At 40.2% G+C, this 21,157-nt stretch overlaps 1 protein-coding gene across 2 annotated transcripts; it reads left to right on the top strand.

Moving 5' to 3' along the window:
* Positions 1-3,774: 3,774 nt before the first annotated feature.
* Positions 3,775-10,557, top strand: LMOD2 (leiomodin 2). Of its 2 annotated transcripts, none has more exons than XM_026054742.1 (3): positions 3,775-4,109; positions 8,121-9,482; positions 10,124-10,557. In XM_026054742.1, exons 1-3 carry the CDS (start codon positions 3,837-3,839, stop codon positions 10,148-10,150), a joined length of 1,662 nt encoding a protein of 553 aa, XP_025910527.1. In that variant the 5' UTR covers positions 3,775-3,836; the 3' UTR covers positions 10,151-10,557. The 2 variants fall into 2 exon arrangements, with proteins under 2 accessions (XP_025910527.1, XP_025910528.1); XM_026054743.1 differs by having other exon boundaries at positions 4,063-4,109; positions 8,069-9,482; positions 10,124-10,489.
* The last annotated feature ends 10,600 nt before the right edge of the window (positions 10,558-21,157 follow it).

Genomic DNA, 21,157 nt, shown 5'->3' with positions numbered 1-21,157 from the left:
TTGCCCTGCCCTCACCAAAGGGGAAGTAGAATTTAAACTATGGTTTTTGCCCTGCTCAGGGGTGAATAGCACCCATCAGATGATCACATCCTTTCAATGATGGGGCCGTCACGGCCAAAGTGTAGAAACTTGTGCAAAGCAGAACAAAATTTCCTATACTGTTGCTTGAAATATTTTATTGCTTGGAAAGAGAAAAAGGACATGAGCACTTAGAAGCGTTCCCTCTTCTGAAACCTAGAAAATAGATCACCTGGATTAGAAAAGATTGGAAAGTCCTGTCTAAAATCTAGCTGCTGATGAGTGAACTCAGTCCCACTCAAAGCCAGAAACTTGTACACCAAGTATCTGAAATAATGAAATGAATCCTGCTCCTATAAAATAGGCTCTCTGTTCTTTAATTTTCTCTAATCTTAGTCCAGATACTGAAGGGAACAAATATTTATGTCATTTTGTTGACTGAATGATGAGTTTTCATGGCCTGTAAGTGTAATAGATAGTCTATTCCCTGCATACCGGATTTCAGCAAGTCCGGGTTTTCTGTTAGCATGTGGCAAAGCACTTGGGAGGATTGACCCTAAACAGCTGTCAGTGTAGCCATTATAACATCTACGTACGCTGTATACATATAGCTCACGCTCCACTCTCATTGCTTCTGTATCAACAGGAAGTTCACTGTGCCACCACTTATCTGAGTCAGCTCACACCTCACTAGCACAACATCTCCTCCTAAGCTATTCATAATGGTGTCACAGTTTCAACTGCAGTATTCCAGGAAAGGTAATATCAATATTAGGCATTTTTTCTTATTAAGAATTGTACAGGAAGCCATGTGAGAAGCATGTGAGTAGCATAGTTTTGGATTTTTCTTTATTTTTTTTTAGGGAAAATTTCAAAAATTAAATCCTAATTAGTGTGTTAAAAAGTTATTCAAAAGGTTATTCAAAAAGCAAAAAAAAAAACCAAAAAAAACATTCAGAAGCTGGACATTCAATCACTCAGCTTTAATTCAGCGCACTGAGTTTTCCAACTGACCCTTTGCCTGATTTGGTACATAGACTGGGAAGTGCACTGGGATGTTCAGACTGCTATTTATCTCATTTTTTTTGCAGAAATCTGAACACGTATAATGTCTGAGAAATAGAACTGTTAAATGAGAATGAAAAGTTTCATGTTGGAATGCTAATACCAGGAAAACACTATCTTTGCAAGAAAGTTCCTGAGAGAAGTCATTTAAATCATAATTAAATCATTTGTGTGATAACCTGTGCTCTGAACTGTAAAAGTGATGGGCAACTTCAGCAATGGCTGATGCTCACAGGAGCTGAGCACTGACCAGCTGAAGTGCTGCATAATGCCAAGTACTTTGAAAAAGGGAATCCTGAACAGATCATAACAAGCACTTCAAATTGATGGATACTTTTGGTCTTAATGTCTCTGTACCTCTATTCTTTCTCTTTACAATGGAAATAATATCAACAGCTCTCCTGAAAGGGCTCTTAGACAAATAAAGTTTTGGTATGCTGAAGAAGGCCAAAACAAAATACTAAAAGGCTGTTTGTTAAATATGCATGATCTCTCCCCTACACTGAACAATAGTAAGGCCCCTGGGAACTCAGATGTCCAGGATCAAAGTATATGACTATAGACTTATGCAGTCAAGAACTGTGTTACGGTGCAAATCAACAGGTCAGCAATAGCAAATATAATTTCAGCATTTTCTGACTTGTGAGTGCTTGACAAAAGATGTTTCCTGCAAAAATGTCCCAATAAATTTAATTTTATTGTGCTGCTTCTCCAGTAAATCAAATGATAACAAAGCAAACCATTGTCCTAGATATACTGAAGAAATAAAATTTCTGGGAGTTCTGATATATACATTTAATTAATTCCAACACCACAGTACACAATGCAAGGTTAAGAGAAAAAAAAAAGTACTTATTATTTATTTCTTTTGTTTCATGTTTTACAGAAATTTGGTCTAAGCATCATTTTTGCAAGTGCAATAAGAAAAATGAACAGAACTTCTACTCACTCACAGTCTTGTCTAGGCACATCCGACCCAAGTTCCTTATTCTTTGCAATATCTTATGAAATCGTGAAGGTAACACTCATATCTTCATAAGCCAAATTATTCTGCATATTCCTCCTTTTCATTTTATGCAAAGATTTGGTCAATACAAATAACCTACAAATATTTGTTTTGATTACAAATGCACAATATTCTTTAGTGTGCTTTATTAATATTTCCTGGTTTAAGAAAGCCTAAGCTTCTTTGATTCCACTGCTTTAGCAAACTAAACTGGATGAAATTCATGTAGAAGAGTGATAAGAAGAAAAATAGAATTCATTTACCAAATATGTCCGTGAGATTCATGCTGAATCTCCTCTGTCCGTTGCTAGTAAAACAGTGTGCATAATAATAAAAATGAATGAACATTTTGGCTAAACATCATGCACTCAGTACTAATACCTAATCCCTAATAACCAAAGAGAGGTGATCCTGGACAAGAACAATAGTCCAAACTCTTTTCACTTCCTCTTCCATTAAATGGTCTGTTAAAATATTAACTAAGAATAAAAACACTAGGTTTTATCATTTAATAACATTAACATTTATCATTATAGATGTGCTCCTATTTTACTGTATCAAAAACAACCTTTTCTCTGTCTTTCTCTCTCTCTCACAGAACAGAGGTTCTAAGACATTGCTGGCCTCAGTGTTTCAGAAAAACATCTGTAGTTGACCACCATTCACTGTTAGCAGAGAAAAAAAGTGTGAAGTTCAGCCTTTCATTCTATGTTTTTTTATATTGGATGATACCCATCCAAAAAAAGATAATATCAGAATAATATATCATTTATTAGAGGACATGAGAAGGTATATACTCATATTAAAATTTGATTTAAGGGCACTCTCCATCTGCAAATCAATGAGCTATAGCAAGCAATAGCCTTTTACCAAAATGGCCACTAGAGGCCTTCATTTGCTAGGTTCTGTCAGATTTAATAGACAGAATTATGTTGTGTACAGAGGGCCCGGGTCCACCCTAAAGCTCTGTGAAATTCTGTTAACTTCAGTAGCGCAATGTAATCCTCCATGTAAAAAACATCTTGCATGAGCTTCAAATAAACATGTCAAGTTGATTCTCCCTCAGATCATTCTTGAAAAAGGAGAATCAATAAATAATCCAGTTGTGTGATTTGTCACAGGCTAGGCATGGCATTGCCAGAGCGGTGCTTCCTGCACACTTTGGCATGCCAGCCTTCTCCATTGGTGTTGCATTACTACTGATTACGATGTCTTCCAAATGCCTCAGCACGATAACAGTATAGCTCCACGAGATAACCGTGAAAATGAGAACAGCTCCACTGCGCAGCTGTGAGCTTGTTTTGTTTCCAACCCCTGTGGCAGCTCAGGATTAAATGTATTTTTATTGTTCTTTCTCTACTGTTGTTTGAATACAAAGTCAATGTAATTGTGCCTGTAATTTTATTTCTTGCCGCTCCCCTCTGTGAAGTCAGTATTCTCCCGCTAGCAGGCTGCTCTAAATATGGCCATGGTCAGTGTGTCAATAATCCCCCTCTTTAAGAGACCTACAAACACTAGTGTTGGGACATTCTTTCTGTTCAGATGTCTAGCTGACGTCTGATGCTTAAAACAGAGCATGCTTTCATCCCTTCATGCATTGTCGTAAACCCCCGATGATTACTCTTAAAAGGGTGCCTCAGCTAGTCAGGGAAACAGTTGCTGACCAAACGAGATATAGCTTACTTGATTCAGCCTTCTTGAATGCCTAAACATTTTTAGTTTTATATCAGCCTGATCAAACGGGACCATGTCTACCTTTGGCTACAGAAGAGAGCTTAGTAAATATGAAGACATTGATGAAGATGAGCTCCTTGCTTCTCTGACCGAAGAGGAGCTGAAGGAATTGGAGAGGGAGCTGGAGGACATAGAGCCCGACCGTAACCTTCCAGTAGGACAACGGCAAAAGAGTCTGACAGAGAAAACCCCAACAGGGACATTCAGCAGGGAAGCGCTGATGGCCTATTGGGAGAGGGAGACCAGAAAACTCTTAGAACAAGAAAGACTGGGTGCATGTGACAAGGTAAGACACTAAAGCTTTCACTGTTTTCTAAGAATATTTTGGCTTGTTCTTGCATGACATGATTTCACTTACTGTTTTTATTTTCTTTCAGTCTCTTTTAATATTTTTAAGAATGTTGTTAGTGATACTTTTGTGTTTGCTAAAGTGCTATATATTAATTAGCTCAGAGAGTCTTTGCTCTCTCCCTCTGGAAGTACCTTAAAAGCTCAGTTGAGAGCAAAAGAAAATCCTGTAAAAACTACCTACCATTAGTGATTAAAATAGTATAGGAATACAGTTTTAAACGGCTGGGTAGAAATTACTACTAGGTAGTGATGTGGACTTTTGGCTAACTTCTGATGTTGTTTAAAAGCTAATAGATTGTTTTTTCCTTTCCTTAAAAAAAAAAAAAAAAAAAAAAACAAAAAAACCAGTACTGGTTCCTGAGAAGCATGTCAGGAAGGGAATTTTGAATATGAAGTATGTCAGAAGTGAAGTGGCCAACAGACTTTGTGCTTGCTGCAAGTGAGGTGCACGGCAGTCAGCAGGCTTATGTTGCTTTATTCCTGCTGAGAGCCTTCAGCACAGTGCAGTGTTCTTCTGGCAACTGCTATCAGAGGGCAGTTGTAGAAATTACTTGAAAAATGGCCTGGAATGGAGTGATCAGTCAAAGCATTTATCTATATTCCTCAAAAAGCAACCGATAGTACTTGTTATGCAATTTGTCCCCCAAAATATAAATTACAATAATAAACACTGCTCCCTGAACTACAAATGAGCAGTATAACTTGGCAGGACTGAAGGACTCAGTCCAAAAAGGTGGTGAGTGTTTTCAGTCTAACTTCAGTCCATGTTGGCCTCCCTTGGGCCCTTGCAAAAACAGTTTGTGAGACTGCACTTTTTCAAAAAGCAACTTTTGTTTTCAAAGTCGCTCCATGTATTTTTAAAGCAAAACGAAGATTTCAGGATGTGTGTGGCTCATCGACTTTTAAGTACTGCTTCATACCAAGTTCTGAATCTGCTTATGGGGACAAGTTTGCTCGCTTAAAAAAGTATATTAAAAAAGGTGATGGCAGCCAGTTAGAGGTGAGGGCTCAATCAGAATTTCCAACAGCCTCAATTCTGAGAACACAGTTCATTTGCCCAGGAAATAACTTGCAGTTTGTACACTAGATAAACTATTTTCTTAATCAGAGAAAAATCATCTGGATTAAATTAGCCTATAATAATAATATTCAGAATTGTTTTAAAGTGCTAGTGAATGGTGGTGTAATGTCTTCTTAAGGAAGAACACAGGCCACTAGCTGTCATCAGACCATTACTATCAGCTTGCAAACACCAGCTGCACTCCCTGTTTTGTTAAGCCATAGGGAGGGAACAGCAAGATTAATGTTTAGTTCCAGCTGAATCTTTAACTCCCATCTGGGCAGCTCCAAAGAATGTCCTGAACAGGTCTAGTTCAGTGTCCTATATAATGTTAGGTGTTTTTTCTTTTTTGTTGTTTACATGGCATGAGCAGTGGATACTGGCTAAACCTTAAAGTGCATGCAAAAACCATTTTACTTTTTGATCTGATAAGAGAATTTCTAAATGCATCCATAAATATGAAAATGAGCTGATGTAGAAGGCACAAATACTCTCTCCACAGTAAGGAAATTCCTAGTTTCTTTAAAGTGAGCTGCTTCTTGCCCTCACATGTCTGAAAATTAGGCACCTAATCTAACATAATTATTTGGGGTCCTTCTATAGTTAGTGGCGAGAGATTGCCCCCTCCAGAAGGCAAGCATCCTACCTACCTTATAGGTAGCCTTTTAGGCTGAATGACTTGCCTTCCAGAGGTATTTATCTCTCTGTACTGACTATCTTAGGCCTAACTCTTCAACAAGTTGCTACTATAAAGTAAGAGAAAGTCCTGCAAGCTGCCCTCGGCAGTCCATTAGTGAGATGCTAACACAATAACAGAGCGTCCCTCTATACAACCGCTAAGAGAAGAGTGCTCAATTTCAAAACTGTTGTTCAGATTGTTATTAGTTATGACACCAGCTGAAGTATGTGACAGGAAACTGAATCTCCCTTTGCTCCCATAAGTGTAAAAAAAAGAAATTGAAACAATCAAGTAATTTATTTTATTAATCTCGTGTCATCAAAACATACTACCAGTCCATTCAGAGGCACAAACTTCTGCTCATAAGCAATCCTGTTGAAGACTGCATAATATATATACCGAGGTAGATAAAAGTATAGCAAGAAAGAGGCTTTTCTGAATACCTGGTGTTTTCAGCTTTTAGAAGTTTGCATGTATTTACAGAAGCTGCAGATATAAACCTTGATCCCATAACAAACCCTGCTTAAATGCAGCCCTGTTTCTATATGCAGCACAGTGTCTGTTAGCGTAAGGGCCTTCTCACACAGAATTCACTGTACAATCATGGTAATGGGTCCTAACCTGGCAAGTCCTCCACGCATTGAACTCTCTGTGAAGCATACTCAGGACTGACAGGATGCTACATTTATATGTCCTGCTTCGTTGGAATCAAGCTTCGGGGAACATTAGAATTACTGGCTGTTTTGCATATGTCCCAACACAGAAATCTGCTCAGGATTTTGACACAGCACCATGCAATCTGTCGTTACTGGAGGGATTATTTTAACCTTTAACCACATTTTTAGAACCAAATAATTAAGCAATTTTAAAACTGTACATGTTTTCTAAAGATACGCTGTCATTTTAGTAACTTTAGTTTGCCAGAAGTGCAAAATGAGTCATTCTGTCTCCACAGAATGTCCTCAGTCTTTCTTTAGTATTTTACACAGACTGAAATATGAATGTTGATAAAGCAGTGCATGCAGAACAACTATATTTCTGCAAAATTTTATCAAAATTTAAAAATGTAAATAAAAAGATGTATGCTATGGTTTGGTCTAGGAGATTGAAAAGGACATGGGAGATCTTTTGGGGCAAGAGATTTATGGTTGATTGTACTGTGAGGGTCCAGTCGTGGCCTACACAACATTTCCATGCTTCTGGAGTTCTCCAAATGAAGTGTGAGACTTTACTGAGGTAATGATATTTGTTGCTCCTGCGTGTGGAGAATTGTGCTTTGCCACCATGATTGGTAAGAGCACCACACAGAACTTTGAGAAGTGGATCCAAATTTGCCATTTTGGTGCACTAAGCACACTAAAATACCTTGGGGTTTAAACAAGAGCAGTATACTGTGTAGGCAATGAGCTATAACCAGTTACAGTATGGCAGCTGACCTGTGACAGCTGTTTGTGAGCACATTCTTAGCTCTTGGCAAACTTGAAGTGATTTGGGGATTAGTGACATGTGATTACCTGGTACCTGTGGGAATGTGTCTGAATCTTTTCTTCGCAAATAGCTTCCAAGTGTGTGCAGGCTGTATAGTGCATCCAGATTCTTCTCTATGCGAGTCTTGTAATTCTGTATTGTTTTGTATGTCAATATGCATGTTTACACATGCAAACACTATTTATATACTAAATCAGAACATTCTTTAGCCAGTATGGATGTACTAATACATGCATGGAAGTCTGAGCATTGACACAGGTGTTTAATCTTTAGGAAATCAAGAAATTTATTTCTCATAGATCATGTCCATTCTGAAACTGCAGTCTTGTGTCTCTGCTGGCAAGGACCCATCCAGATCTATATTACATCGCCTTGTGAACATGCCAACACATAGAAAGCATGAAGTATATCCATGTTGCAATATCTTATATCAAGTTTTCTCTTGGTAGAAGTCTTTGACATCAGTAAAACTATTTTAATTTGCACTAAGCATTTGTCTTCTAAAGAAAATGAAAGAAAGAGCGACTAAAAGGTATTAGGCACTGAAACAATCTTTCTGTTCTCTTAATTGTCTCTGTTTCTGGGGATTTATTTTTAGCTTTTAACATTAACTTGTATAATTTTGTTGGTTTTTTTTTTTGTTTGTTTGTTTTTTGCAAAATGACAGTAGCTACATTGCTGCAATCATGTTTAACACCCACACCTACTTTCCTGTTCAGGATTCAGAGCAAGAGGAAGACAATGCAGAAGACATTCAAGAAGAATATTTCACAGAGAGCAATAGTGAAGTGTCTGAGGAAGCATATACTGAAGAGGATGAGGAAGAGGGAGAAGATGAGGAGGAAGATGAAGATGAAAGTGATGAAGATGAGAATGAAGAAAAGCAAAATGCTGCAGCTGGTGAAAGAGCTGTGAATTGTGAAGGTGGCAGGAGTTCTGACCACATTAAACGCAAGAAATGTAACAGCCAGAAGGACAGTGAAAGCTTACTCAATGGCCATGATGGAAAAGACACAGACAGTCTGAACTTTAAATCCAGTGCCATCCACCCTTGTGGAAATCCAACAGTTATTGAGGATGCTTTGGAAAAAGTTAGGAACAATGATCCTGACACCACAGAGGTCAATCTGAATAACATTGAAAACATCACTTCACAGATGCTTATACAATTTTCTCAAGCCCTCAGGGACAACACAGTGGTTAAGTCATTCAGTCTGGCTAACACACGTGCTGATGACAATGTTGCAATAGCTATTGCTGGTATGTTAAAGGTGAATGAGCATATAACTAGTCTGAACATTGAGTCAAATTTTATCACAGGCAAAGGGATACTGGCCATCATGCGAGCTTTGCAGAATAACAAGGTCCTAACAGAATTACGATTCCATAATCAAAGGCATATTATGGGCAGCCAGGTGGAAATGGACATAGTTAAACTGTTGAAAGAGAATACCACTCTGGTCAAGCTGGGATACCACTTTGAGCTTGCTGGACCAAGAATGAGTATGACAAGTATCCTGACAAGAAATATGGATAAACAAAGGCAAAAGCGTATGCAGGAGCAACGGCAACAAGAGGCTAGTTGCGATGGAGCGATCAGTCCTAAAACCAAAGTCTTGCAGAAAGGAACTCCTCGGTCTTCACCTTATGTATCACCTAAAAGCTCACCTTGGTCCTCTCCAAAGCTCCCTAAGAAAGCATCACCAATGAAAAGTCAACACCCAGCTCCAGGTACAGCACCTCCACCTCCCCCACCTCCCCCTCCCCCTCCCCCACCTCCTCCTCCTCCCCCAGTTTTTCCAGAGAAGAAGGTACCAACTAGGAATATAGCTGAGGTCATCAAACAGCAAGAAAGCTCAAAAAAAGCCTTACAAAATGGACAGAAAAAGAAGAAAGGCAAAAAGAGCAAAAAACATGAGAACAGCATATTAAAAGAAATTAAAGATTCTCTAAAATCAGTCTCAGACAGAAAATCAGAAGAAGGTTCACGACCCTCCACTCGACCCTCCACCCCACAAAGGTCTCTCCATGACAATCTTATGGAAGCAATTCGAGCAAGCAGCATAAAACAGTTAAGGCGGGTAAGTAGGAGATCATATTTCAGCAACTGATCATAGCTCAGATATAGCACAAGCTTAATTAATTTTAGTACATATATATTTAATAAAGAGGATATTTAGAAACATGAACACAAGAAAATACTTGGGAGGAGACTTTCCTCTTGTTAGGCTTTTCTTGGCACACATTTTATTTCAATTTGATTGTAGTTTTAACAGAAAGTGGGGTACTGCTGCAACTCAGGTTCAGGCTTGTTACAGCAAATGATGCTTAGCACTGGGATCTTGGAAGTGTGCCTGGAACTCAGATAGGAATTTTGCCATCTCTGGAGCATAACACATGGCAAATCTGCTGTCGCAATGCCTCTCAAGAAGTGGACTTGCTTTCTTGCTCTAATAAATAAACCACTCAGAGCTAATGCCCTTTCAAACAGCTTTAGGCAAAAGAGGAGAGGAAGGAAATTTCAGTTTTATGGAGTAGATGAACATATTTGTAATTATCTATAACGTGCTGAGGTATTATGAAGACTAGATCCTTAGGAACATATATAAATTACAATTACATCTCATCATCATATCACACAGATAAGCAGACAGACAGCTCAGTTGATGATTTCCAGACTGAACAGCAAATGTAATGAGACTCCCCTCCCCTGGTTTTGTAGGTGGAGATTCCAGAGGCCCTTCGGTGAGAACGTAAATGACAGAAGAACCAGAGCACTACAGTGGTCAAGGGGAGGTTACTGATCTGTTCACTGGTGGTAAAATAGACTGTATAGCAAGCTGCTTCCAAAGTACACTCTTAGATTTGAACCATTTTTCTTTTCTTTTAAAAGAAATGAACCCACTAAACACTAAACAATGCTTTAAGGATTCATCCACCTTGTAATCTGTAAATATGGAAATAATTTTCTTTTTTTATTTAATGAGATTTCTATTGAGAAATTTCTGCTTATTTAGATATTCTTTTCAATATCTGATTGCACATCACTGTACAAGTTCTTCACACTGAGATGTAATAGTTTACTGGCCTGCAGTTTCTTTTTCTTTTTTTTCCATGAATTTACAATAAATGTGGTTTGAAGCTTTTAAGCAGAAACATAATCCTGGATTTCTGTGAGTGTTTGTTTCAAATTTGTAAGCACTAGGGAAGTCTCACAGAAAAGTACCTGCAATCATTCTCAGCTGCACCAATCAAGCCTGTCTAGAGGATGGTACCTGAGCCCATATGTTAGTGCAGTTTCATACTGGCATGGAAGAAATTGGTTCCTAAGGCTACATACAACTAAAATTAAGCTGTGAGCTGTATTCAGCCACTGGTATGCAAGGTCCTAATCCTTGATCTAACATAAGGTGAAAGTGGGTGATGGGTAGACCTGTAGTTAATGTTGACTAAAAGGCTGAAGATTAATTTGGATATTTTAAGGATATGGCAGAATTATTCAAATGAGATCCACTTAGTATGAGTGCAAATTACAAGTGTATCTAGGCAGAAATAACCCTGATGCAGAGATTCAGTCAGACATAGAAATTTGAAGAGCAGTCTAGCATTCAGGTGGAAAAAGACATTCATATGATATCAAATGAACAACAAGCTGGGTGTGAATTTTCAGTATGGTACGGTGGAAGTAGAGCCAATATGATTTGGAGGTGCATGAGGTATCACATCACAGACGATGGCATGAATAGCCCTTCTTCATATAGTACTAGACATTCTCCCTCTGTCAGATTAATTACAGTTCTGGGTGCTTCAGCTAGTGCGAAGACAGTGATAACGTGAAGAAAACTGAGCAGTAGCCAAAATGTTGAAGGTGAAGAGGAGGTATAAGTTTTTGAAATACTACTAACTATTAATGAGTTTGCTCATTTCAACAATAAATAACAGTTAGTATTTCTTTTGCATAAAACCATGCCAAAGACAAGTAATTATTTAAGGTTACCCAACAACTACATTGCAGTGCTACTGAAAAAAATACAGCTAAGTTTGGATCTTGAAATATTCATGAGATAGATTTCCCCAGAAAGGGGAATAAATTACTTGAGTGAAATAAATCTTAATGGAGGGGGGAGCTATGAGAGAATTGTCGGAAAGGTTACTGCTATGGCAAGAAAATGGCAAAGTGAAGACAGCTTTTCTATTTTAAATTCCTTTGCTTTTGTAATTACTGAGTAGAATCTACCAAAACCAATTTACAAGTAAACACTGAAACACTTTCCAAAATTTTTCCTCTTGTCTCAGGATCACAACAACTCATGCCTATTTCTAGATCCAACACCACAGGATACATGGTATATGCCATTAGTCTTTAGTTGCCTTTATAATTACATAGGTTACCATAGCATAAGACCAAACCCATGGTTGGTCTTCCATGACCTCAAGGAAGCCAGAGCTTGAGCTCTTTTGAGGATGGAAGCAATGCAATAACATCTGGAACCCCCCTCCTGGAATGCAGACCACAACTGGGAGAAGACCTGCAAGACCAGGCTTTGCCCCTGGCAACTTCGTGAAGGATGAGACAGAGCAAAATGTGTGATCAAATGACAGACAGCAGCTAAGCAGTTGAAAAGGACAATAAAAGATAGGGACAGGACTCAGGGAAAGCACATTGGAGAGGTTTTGGAGGAGGACAAAAAAATGGAAAAAAGAACTTTAAGAGAACAGGGAGAGCAAGAAGTGAGGAAATTAACTAACTACAGGAGATGAAAAATGATATGGAAAAAAAAGATGGTATGGAAAAAAATGAATACTGAAAAGATGAGAAACAAGAAGAATGCAGAAGGAGAAAACCTAGAAAAAGAAGAAAAAGAAGGTAAAACTCAGCTTTCAGGTCAGTAACAACTGTTTGAATTGCTCTTTTAAAGCTTGTGTATTTGGGGGGAGGGAGGTGGTGGGAATGGACAAAAACCTTTTGAAGATTGATTCAGTTTGACTTGCGGATTATGTTTGTTGACAAGTTGCTCATCAGTCCTGTCTGGTACCAAGGTCTCTCTGTTGATGGAGATTAGTATTTCAGCTAAAATGTAAAGTCGTGGAAGCTCTGTTCACCTGTGGTTATTTAAGATCCTATGGCACATTCTCTCATTAAGTGTCAGTCTGTCCTAGCCAAATTCTAATCTGGGTAATTACATTCTGCCTGCATAAATTTCACAGTAGTTTCACTTGGAGACATTTCAAAGCCCATCTCCTATTTACAGACCTGTTAGGCGGGTCCCCTGAAAACACCTCGTTTTGCACACATTTTGCTGCCCAGCGGAGGGAAACAGTAGGACGTTTCCTTCCTCAGTGGAATTCAGCCCTGCTGCAGGTGGTGCTAAGCTCCCCTCCTGATGGAGAAGCAGCTTCCAAGAAGCAATTTGTTTTCCTTTCAAATAGACAAGTGAGCACCACATGAAGAGCATTCAAAACCACTCTGGGAGGTTCTGTGCTGCCTTCCAGGACTGAAAGCCAGTTTAGCCCAAGCCAGAAGTGGAAGGTTGCCAAGTTACATTCCTGCTGAGTTTAAGCTCCCCCTGGGAACACATATCACTACAATTGTGCATTTCTCCAGGGTCCCAGGACCTGTTTGGCGGCTCAGTTCACATTCTGCACCATTCTCCTGAGTCATATGGAGCAAATAATCTCCTTTGAAGGCCTGACTGCCTCCTGTTTGACCTATAAGGAATGCGACCCCTGGGTCAACTCCCCATGTGCGGAGTTGTGCCCTTGTCACAGCATAATGCAGTGTCTTGAGAAGGAAGCCCAGGGATGCAGGTGCAATCCTCGTTTGAACTCACAGTATTCCCTGCAGCAGGAGGCAGGCCACGCCCTGTCAAAGACTGGTCAGAAAAAGCAAATGCACAAAAGTCTGTCAAAATGAATTGAACAGCAATATAAAAGATGAATGAAATGCTGCAAATGGTAACCAAGTGCTTGCTGTTACTGAAGAGGTAAAGGGACAGGGGAGGAGAAGAGGTTATATGTCTTTAGGAACAGCTTATATAACCTTAGGAACAGTATTTATCTCATAGTCAGCTACAGAAATGACCAGCCCACTGAAGAGCAGAAATACTATAGTTTTCTGAGGAAGAAAAAAGAAAAATCTGCCTCCTCTATTTACCCTGAGCACAAATCTCTCCTGTGAGTGTCCCCACTGAATTCAGGCTGAGGGTTGGAGCAGGGGTCTGCACTGTGCAGACCACATAGGCTTCACTCTGTGGTTGAGACTCACACAGTATCTTCAGGCAGCCCCACAGTTATTCTTTACTGTGTGCCTTTACAGTGCAGTCACACTGATGATCTGCTGCCCACTGCACTGGGCACATGGAGCAGGTGAAAGGCTGCAGTGATGCATGGTGGCCACAGGCTGTGCCACCTCGCAGAGCTCCCTCTGGGGAGCTCAAAGTAATCCAACTAGAAGGCACTAGCTCCGCTGCAGTCTTGTGCTTTGTCCCTTCCCCATGATATGAAGCCATATGAGCACCCATGCCATATAACATGGTGTGAAAGGCCTGACCTGTTGAAGCATCGGAAAGGTCAGAGCTTAACTATAACCTATAATTGCAATACGTGGCCTTTTAACTTCTGCCTCATCACCTAGGGAATGTGTCTTAGCTCTTAGAAAGAAAAACAGCTTGCAAAAGTCTAAAAGATTTTATTTCCACATCTTCTGAAAGTACTCCTTTCTGCTGAGTCCCTTAGTTAAAGCTTATGGATAGTGATCCATGTTGTCCCGCAGCTGAGGAATTTAACTATGGGATAGATGTGCTGCTCCCACAGCATGCTCTGTTCAACTTCCTCAGCCCTACAGATGTGCTTCCTGCAGCAGTGTAGGCTGTGGATTGAGATAAACAGGGTAGATGGCCAACTAGGCTCCTTCCAGGTGGACCCACATACATTTCTGCAGGTCGTATCTGCGCTGCGTGCAGACAAGGAGCCAGAGGAGCTTTCGTGGCACTGTTCCAGCATGACATGGTTGGAGGACCAATGTTTTAGGACCTGGGTGGCTGAGAGGTGGAGGGGTTATGGCCAAGGCCTCTCCCTCACCCTCACCCCAGCTGCACACACACAAACCTATCCAGCATAGAAAAAAAAATTGTGAGTATCCAAAACTTTCACTCCCTCACTCATAGTCTTCCCTCAGAAGCTCATCTCCATAAATGAATATATGAAAGATATAGGAAAGTAAATGATTAAGGGACAGGAGTTCCTCAGCTGAAGAACAGAACATTTGTCTGTAGGCTGATGACAGAATGAATGTTTGCTACCTTAAAACGAGGTAATCATGAAAAGGTAAATGCAATCCTTGGATGTAACAGGAAAGCTAGTTCCGAGAACTGTTCATTGATACAGGCCCAAGTGAAACATCATCTGGAAGACTGCATACATTTCTGGTAACTAACAGTCATAAAATATTAATTTGAATTGGAAGAGGGGCAAAAAATGGCTAGGGTAACTGGGGAACTGGAGAGGCTATCCTATGAGAAGAGACGAGAACAGGTGGTGGGATCAGTCTAGCCAAACAAAGGCTCTAAAGGATTTCAGTGCTTGTCTATAAATACTGCAAAGGGGAAAGAGCTATTCAGCTACAGGACACTTAGCAGTAGGGAGAATAAAAAAATATCAGCTATGCATGGCTACATTTGAACTAGAAATTAGAAGAAATTTCCCAACTCTTAGAACAAGGAGGTTCTTGAAACAGTTTTCTCATTAAAAAACAGTGCGCAAAATCACCAATTTACTATTAAAACAATGCAAGAAGCCTATGAAAAAGATAGTATGGCATGGTGCTTTCAGTAGCAGAAGTCTGAACCTGATAACGCAGAAGGTCCTTCCACTGTTATTTTAATGCTCTTAACAGTGATAGCTCCCACAAGGTCTTCAAGCTAGAATAGAACTGAAAATTGTAAAAACTTCCTACCATTTGTAGCTAAATGCTTTATTTTCCGACTGATGTCAATCAATCAGATGTAGTGTTAGAAAGAGAGTATCACATGGAAGCCAAAGTCCTCTACTAGATTCTAGCTTATTTTCATTTGCACTTGATACCATCAGGAATCAAATACATACTGCAAGGAGCAGAATTTAGTTTGACAAATCTAGCACTGTACATACCTTGGCCTGTCAGATTTCTTGTCTGATTGTTGGCTTCTCATTCACTTAAGATACAATTCATTTTTAGATGCATTCATCAATAACTACAACAAAAGTTTTCCTCAATTTGCCAGTTCAACTACTTCATTTTGCATGTTAAGTTATTAAAAAAGTGATAATGGTGTTTTAGAAGCAAGAAGAAAACCTGCAGCCAAGAGACAAACCTTGCTTAAAGCTGAAATTATATGCCTGTAAATATCCCTGAGAAGATGTTCTTTAGAAGAACCTGTTAATTTGGACTGGCTGCTTTTATATCAATCAGCGGCATGAAATATTTTTGTTTTCAGACATGGCTAACTATGCTGTGTAAAATGTCAGCCCACTTATGGGGTTTCAAGTCAGGCACCTCAAACTGAAGTTTCTGAACTCAGCAGTGATTTTTGTAATACCTTGCTCAGTTCATTTTATCAATTGGCTTGATCTTAGAAGTACAGAGGATTCATATTTAACAGCTACTAGCAAAAAAAGACCTTTGAAACTTGAGGGGGAACATCTCCGTATCCCATCTCTCAGGGAAGCAGCTTGGGCTTCCCTCCCTCAGCATCGCTAGATCCAAGAAGAAGGAGGATTAAGAAGTGGCCAGGCTGCAAGCGAGGGCTGCGATCACAGTTTGTGTAGACAAACTGAAGGTATGAATTTGGATTATGTAACGGGGTGACAGGTAGGGTGACAGGGAGCTGTGGCAATGCAGCTCCCAGTATGGACTGCCTGTTTTCCCCATGCCCACACCAAGCTCCAGATTGCCAGGGCTATCAAGCAGAGTAGGTATGCAGGCAAGAGATTCAGGCATAGCTTTGGATTTGCAGGGTCCATGTAGCCTTGCGCTGAAATCAAAGAAGTGAAAGAGTGTATTATAGCTAGTGAACAGCTTTTCATGAAGATGGTGTAAAATTTCGACTAACATCACCAACCAGCTGGAGGTAGTTGGTGTACTATCAGACTCAGATGTAAGTGCTCTTGTGTGAAAATGGTGAATCAGTCCAAAAGATTATGGAAAAATTCTGTCCTTATTTAAACTAGGGCAACAGCTTGCCTGTCAGGTATATATTTCTATCTGCAACATTTTACTTTTTTCAATTACAAATGAATATGAATTTTTAAGAGCCTTTTTAATGGTACAAATGGATGATTCTTAATAGCACCCTAACACAAAGAAACTTGCTTATCTTTAAAAAACAATTACCGTAAAAACTCTCAGGGAGTTTCTGGAAAGAGCCAGAATGTGCATATCAAAGCCAAGACTTCTGGGTTATGGCTTGAGCTGTGCTTCTGCTATTTGTGTACTCTGGGTAAGTTACTTAATTTCTTGTGCCGTTGCTTTGCTTTGGAGATATGAGCACTGATTTTTCTCACAGTACTGCAAGACTGTGTTCATGTAGACTCAAACGTGCTCCGAGATCTTCAGATAGCAGGAGCTATAAGATGTATGATTATTATTGTTATTAAACTAATAAAAGCATTTTGGCTGGTGGAGTACCTCTAACTGAATATAACTAGTGTCAGTGTAATTCTAAACTGTAAAAGAAACACAGCTTATTACTAAATGTAGGAAATCCTCTGCGATGCTTCTCCAGATGTTGGAGGCAGCCACACAAGTCCCATAATTAAGCCCAAGGCTCAAAAACATTCTTATTTTGGCTACTCCTATAAAAGATTTTGTAGATAAAGGTATAAAGTAAGCCACAACCGTATGAATTCCAAAGCTGATTCACCTATGCAAGAATACCCGTCAAAAGGAAGACAAGTACTTTCTGTCATGGAGTCATCTAAGAAACAAGCATATAAAGAACTGAAAGGACAACCAGAATTGTTTATCCATTCTGAGGAGAATAACATGGGGCTGCTTCCCGGGAGAGGCCTAGAAGATAATTTCATAAGACCAGTGAAGTAAAACCTGCCTGTGGCATGTAAGAAGGTATGGTCAGAACATTTTTCTTGCATGGGAAATATTTGAAGTTTCAATTCCATAGGCAAGAACCTCTTTTTCCTTCTGTACCAACTTTATGCCACTCTGCTGAGGGTATTTGGTCAATACATACACAAAGGGCTAAGTATTTTCATAGGCTTTTATTTTCTGGGCTATTTCTCAGAAACATTTGGAATCATAGCCTTATTTTTTATTAACATACTCACAAATGTTCTTCAGGGTTGTAAATGAGCAACACTTACAGCAATGAATTTCACAGGCACCTGAAGGAAGTGTTTATGTGTATACAAAGTAAGCTAACTCCCTTCACTGGGTCTCAGTTTACTGCTCTTTAAGTTTGTGATACAGAGATGGGTTCCTGTGCTTCACAACCAGGCTAGACAGGGAACCGTGTTTTACATGGCACCCTCCAGCTTTCCCTTTTCATCTTCACCAAGTCTTTCTTTATCACAGCAAGTTAGTCTCTATCGGATAGGGCAGGCCAATACAAGTGAGCTCTGCCTGTACAGTGAGCTGGGGAGACAGATGCCAACAACAGTCCGGAAGGTGTGTGACTGGCCAGCATTCAGACTGTGCAAACCCTTCCTGCCTCTCATCCAGGTTTATCACAGGTTTGGGTGCCTCGCTAGCCACTTTCACATGACCTTCTGGTTAATTCTCATTTGCCTCCAGTGTGCTCTGTAGACTTGCCTACCATATCTCCTGTTAGGCTTATCTTCTGTCCAGCCATTTGTGATCCAAACTTTCCATTCTCTGCTATAGCTTCCTTGAAGGTGACCCAAAATAGTCTAAGTGAGAGCCAATCGCTCCAAACACCTTAATAATTGAATTTTAGGTGAAAAGACCTGTCACTGCAGCTCCAGGAACATTTTTGCAACTTTAAATCAGCCCTGCTGTGGTACCTGTTGCCCCCTTTATGCCTGCCTGCCTAGCTCTGAAGTCTTGCCCCCTCTCTTGCTCCAAACCTGCAATTAGTCTGTTTAGGGAGGTAAACCAGCAGAAAACTAATCTGCCAAAAAAGGGGGAAAAAAAGAAAAAAGAAAAAAAGGAATGCTGTATTTCTGATTTAGTTCCCCAGACCTCTCAAAACCAGGTTAGCTCTGTGTTCCTGGTGCAGGGGAGGTGAGGGGAACCTCTGGCTGGGAACAGCAGGAGAGTGGTATCCAGGCAGCATGGATTTAGGTCGGCTTAAACTATTATGGATCCATATCCTAAGCTCTTTGTGACCCAGTGATAACAAACTCCTGGATGTTGATAGCCTGCACAGCTGAGCAGACTACCTCACCCCACTGTACTGCTGGCTGCTGCTCTCAGGTTCCCACTGCCACGAATCTATCAGATAACATGGGGAACTGAGCTCACAGCTGGGTGTCAAACAGTCCCGAGCCCTAACCCCACTGCACTAGCTCACTGCAGGCACAATGCATGTCAAGGGCACTGAGTACATCATGTCAGCTTCGTATCTCTGTAAAGCATAAAAATTAGGTCTAGAAAGTGCTTCCAGAGCTGCCTTTGCTCCAAGACAAGATCAAACATAATTAAACCTGCCCTTAAAAATACATAATAGATGGCGCTTATAGTCTCCCTAAACAATCATCCCACATTCATATCGCTGGAAAGTCTTCCTTGGTGCTTAGTCTATATCTCCCTGCGTAGAAGTTAAGTCATTAGTTCTTGTGGTGTTCACACTGGACATACAGAACCATTTAAACTGGGTAATTCTAATTTAGCTACCTCGCAGTGGCTATGTTTGGCCACATCTGTGAGTGACCATACAGCACGTTAATCTTACAAAATGATGTATATCACTACCACTTCATTAAATGCGGAGTAAGCAGATCAGTTCAGTGATAAGGCTACTGGGTACTTTGAAGGTCATCCATGCAAAAGCGAATAGGTCCCATACCTCACTGCACATGTTAACATGCTCTGATCTGACCAATATCATGATTCATTCTGAAGCAGCCAGCTATTCCCCCTGTAGTGTACTGCTCTGCAACTCAGATATGGCAATTAGCAGGACTCAAGCTTTCTCTCCCATCACTTGCCTTTCTGGTCCGTTTTCTTATTGTACTGACACTAACAGTGCTTCCTGGGATAAACTGGTAATTAAGTCATTGGTACACAGGTGGCTCTTTCATCAGAAAAGGGCTAATTCATCACCACCAGGGTGGAATTTCCGACCAGCGTGAGGGAATCAGCCTGACCTCTCTGGATGCTGAGTTCTGGTTCTGCAGTGGGACTCGCATGCCAGAAACCATAAAAAACAAAGACCTGAATTTCTCTCTGTCATTTCAGTGAATGTTTAAACATTTAGTTCCCAAATCAGCCTCTTTCTGAGCTGATAAATATTCAATCCTCTCTCCAAGTGCAGCAATAGCCTCAATACAATTTGAGTCTGAACATAGTTTAGTTTAGAGAGTACTTCCTTATTTGAAATTCAAGGTTAATTCCTCTCTTGGGCTGATCAAGGGTTTCTATCTTTCCATCACTTACTTTTCATGAAGAACTCTGGCAGGTTTCATTTTTTCCTGAGGAAAAAACTGCTTATTTCCTTCAAAAATTCATGGATTGGAAGACCTCTGCAGGGTTATTCAGTCCTCTCGCTGGAGTTGGGAGAGCTACAATGATCTCAATGCAAAGGAGAAAGATTAGAAATGTACCCACCTAGTTCTAGCCTTTCTGTCAGCTTCTCAGAAAAGGGTGCCTGCTCTGCTTGGTTATGGACATTTGCCATGGCCTTGCCTTGCTAGCCTGCTGCCTGAGGTCATGGGAGGCCTTCTGAGGCCTTTGCCAGCACTTACAGGCAAGTAATGGACTCGAGTACATTAATTCAGACACATTTTTTGCAGTATGAACATACAGCTTTTGCAGGGAACATCTTGCCTTAGAAGCAGCACATTTAGTTTAGTTGAAACTGGCTGGGAATCACCTGAAGGCGGTTCAGCAGTTGCATAATTTATTACAAAGAGCTTTTAAGTGAAAATAGAGATCTAGCTTGGAAATGCCGTTGCAGCTGTAGCTCTCTGATTTCCTGCCTCTTAAAACAGATACTCTACAGCATTTTCAAATGCAAACATGTAGGCTAACAAATGGCAGAACTTCCTTCATGGTATCAGCACAGCTGCTTTTGAACTGGACTCTCCACTGCAGACCAAGGAGGAAAGCTGCATAAAGATATATAATGAAATGAATATACTATATGCCCTTATGCTTTTCCAGGAAGCAGTATCTGGGACATCATCTTGCAGTGACATGGAGATGTGCACCATGCTGCCAGCGATCAGCTTGTGGAGTCTCCTTCTCTGGAGATATTCAAAACACGCCTGGACGCGATCCTGTGCAACGTGCTCTAGGTGACCCTGCTTGAGCACGGGGGTTGGACTAGATGATCTCCAGAGGTCCCTTCCAACCTCAGCGATTCTGTGATTCTGTGATTATCACCTGTACCACATATACAATATGTAATTACAGTTTAGAGGAGAAAGTAAGTTTGATCTGATATTAAAAAAAAAAAATCTATCAAAGGAATTTGATAAAAATAATGCAATATGTAGAATCAAACTAATTTCCATTTAAAAAGTATTCTCCAGTACTATAGGGGCATGTCCTTTATATATCTGCAGCCTCTGGACAGCCAAA

Source organism: Apteryx rowi, unplaced genomic scaffold (genome assembly GCF_003343035.1).
Source record: "Apteryx rowi isolate R43461 unplaced genomic scaffold, aptRow1 scaffold_965, whole genome shotgun sequence".
In the NCBI taxonomy this organism is placed as follows: Eukaryota; Metazoa; Chordata; class Aves; order Apterygiformes; family Apterygidae; genus Apteryx; species Apteryx rowi.
Note: the sequence above shows the minus strand (reverse complement) of the source record. Positions and strands in the feature narration are given on the sequence as shown.

Excerpts from the sequence above, each read along its gene's own strand:
- LMOD2 (XM_026054742.1), top strand. The coding sequence starts at position 3,837 with ATGTCTACCTTTGGCTACAGAAGAGAGCTTAGTAAATATGAAGACATT. Across the intron at positions 4,110-8,120 it reads GACTGGGTGCATGTGACAAG|GATTCAGAGCAAGAGGAAGA; the intron begins GTAAGACACTAA and ends TTTCCTGTTCAG. Across the intron at positions 9,483-10,123 it reads GCATAAAACAGTTAAGGCGG|GTGGAGATTCCAGAGGCCCT; the intron begins GTAAGTAGGAGA and ends CTGGTTTTGTAG.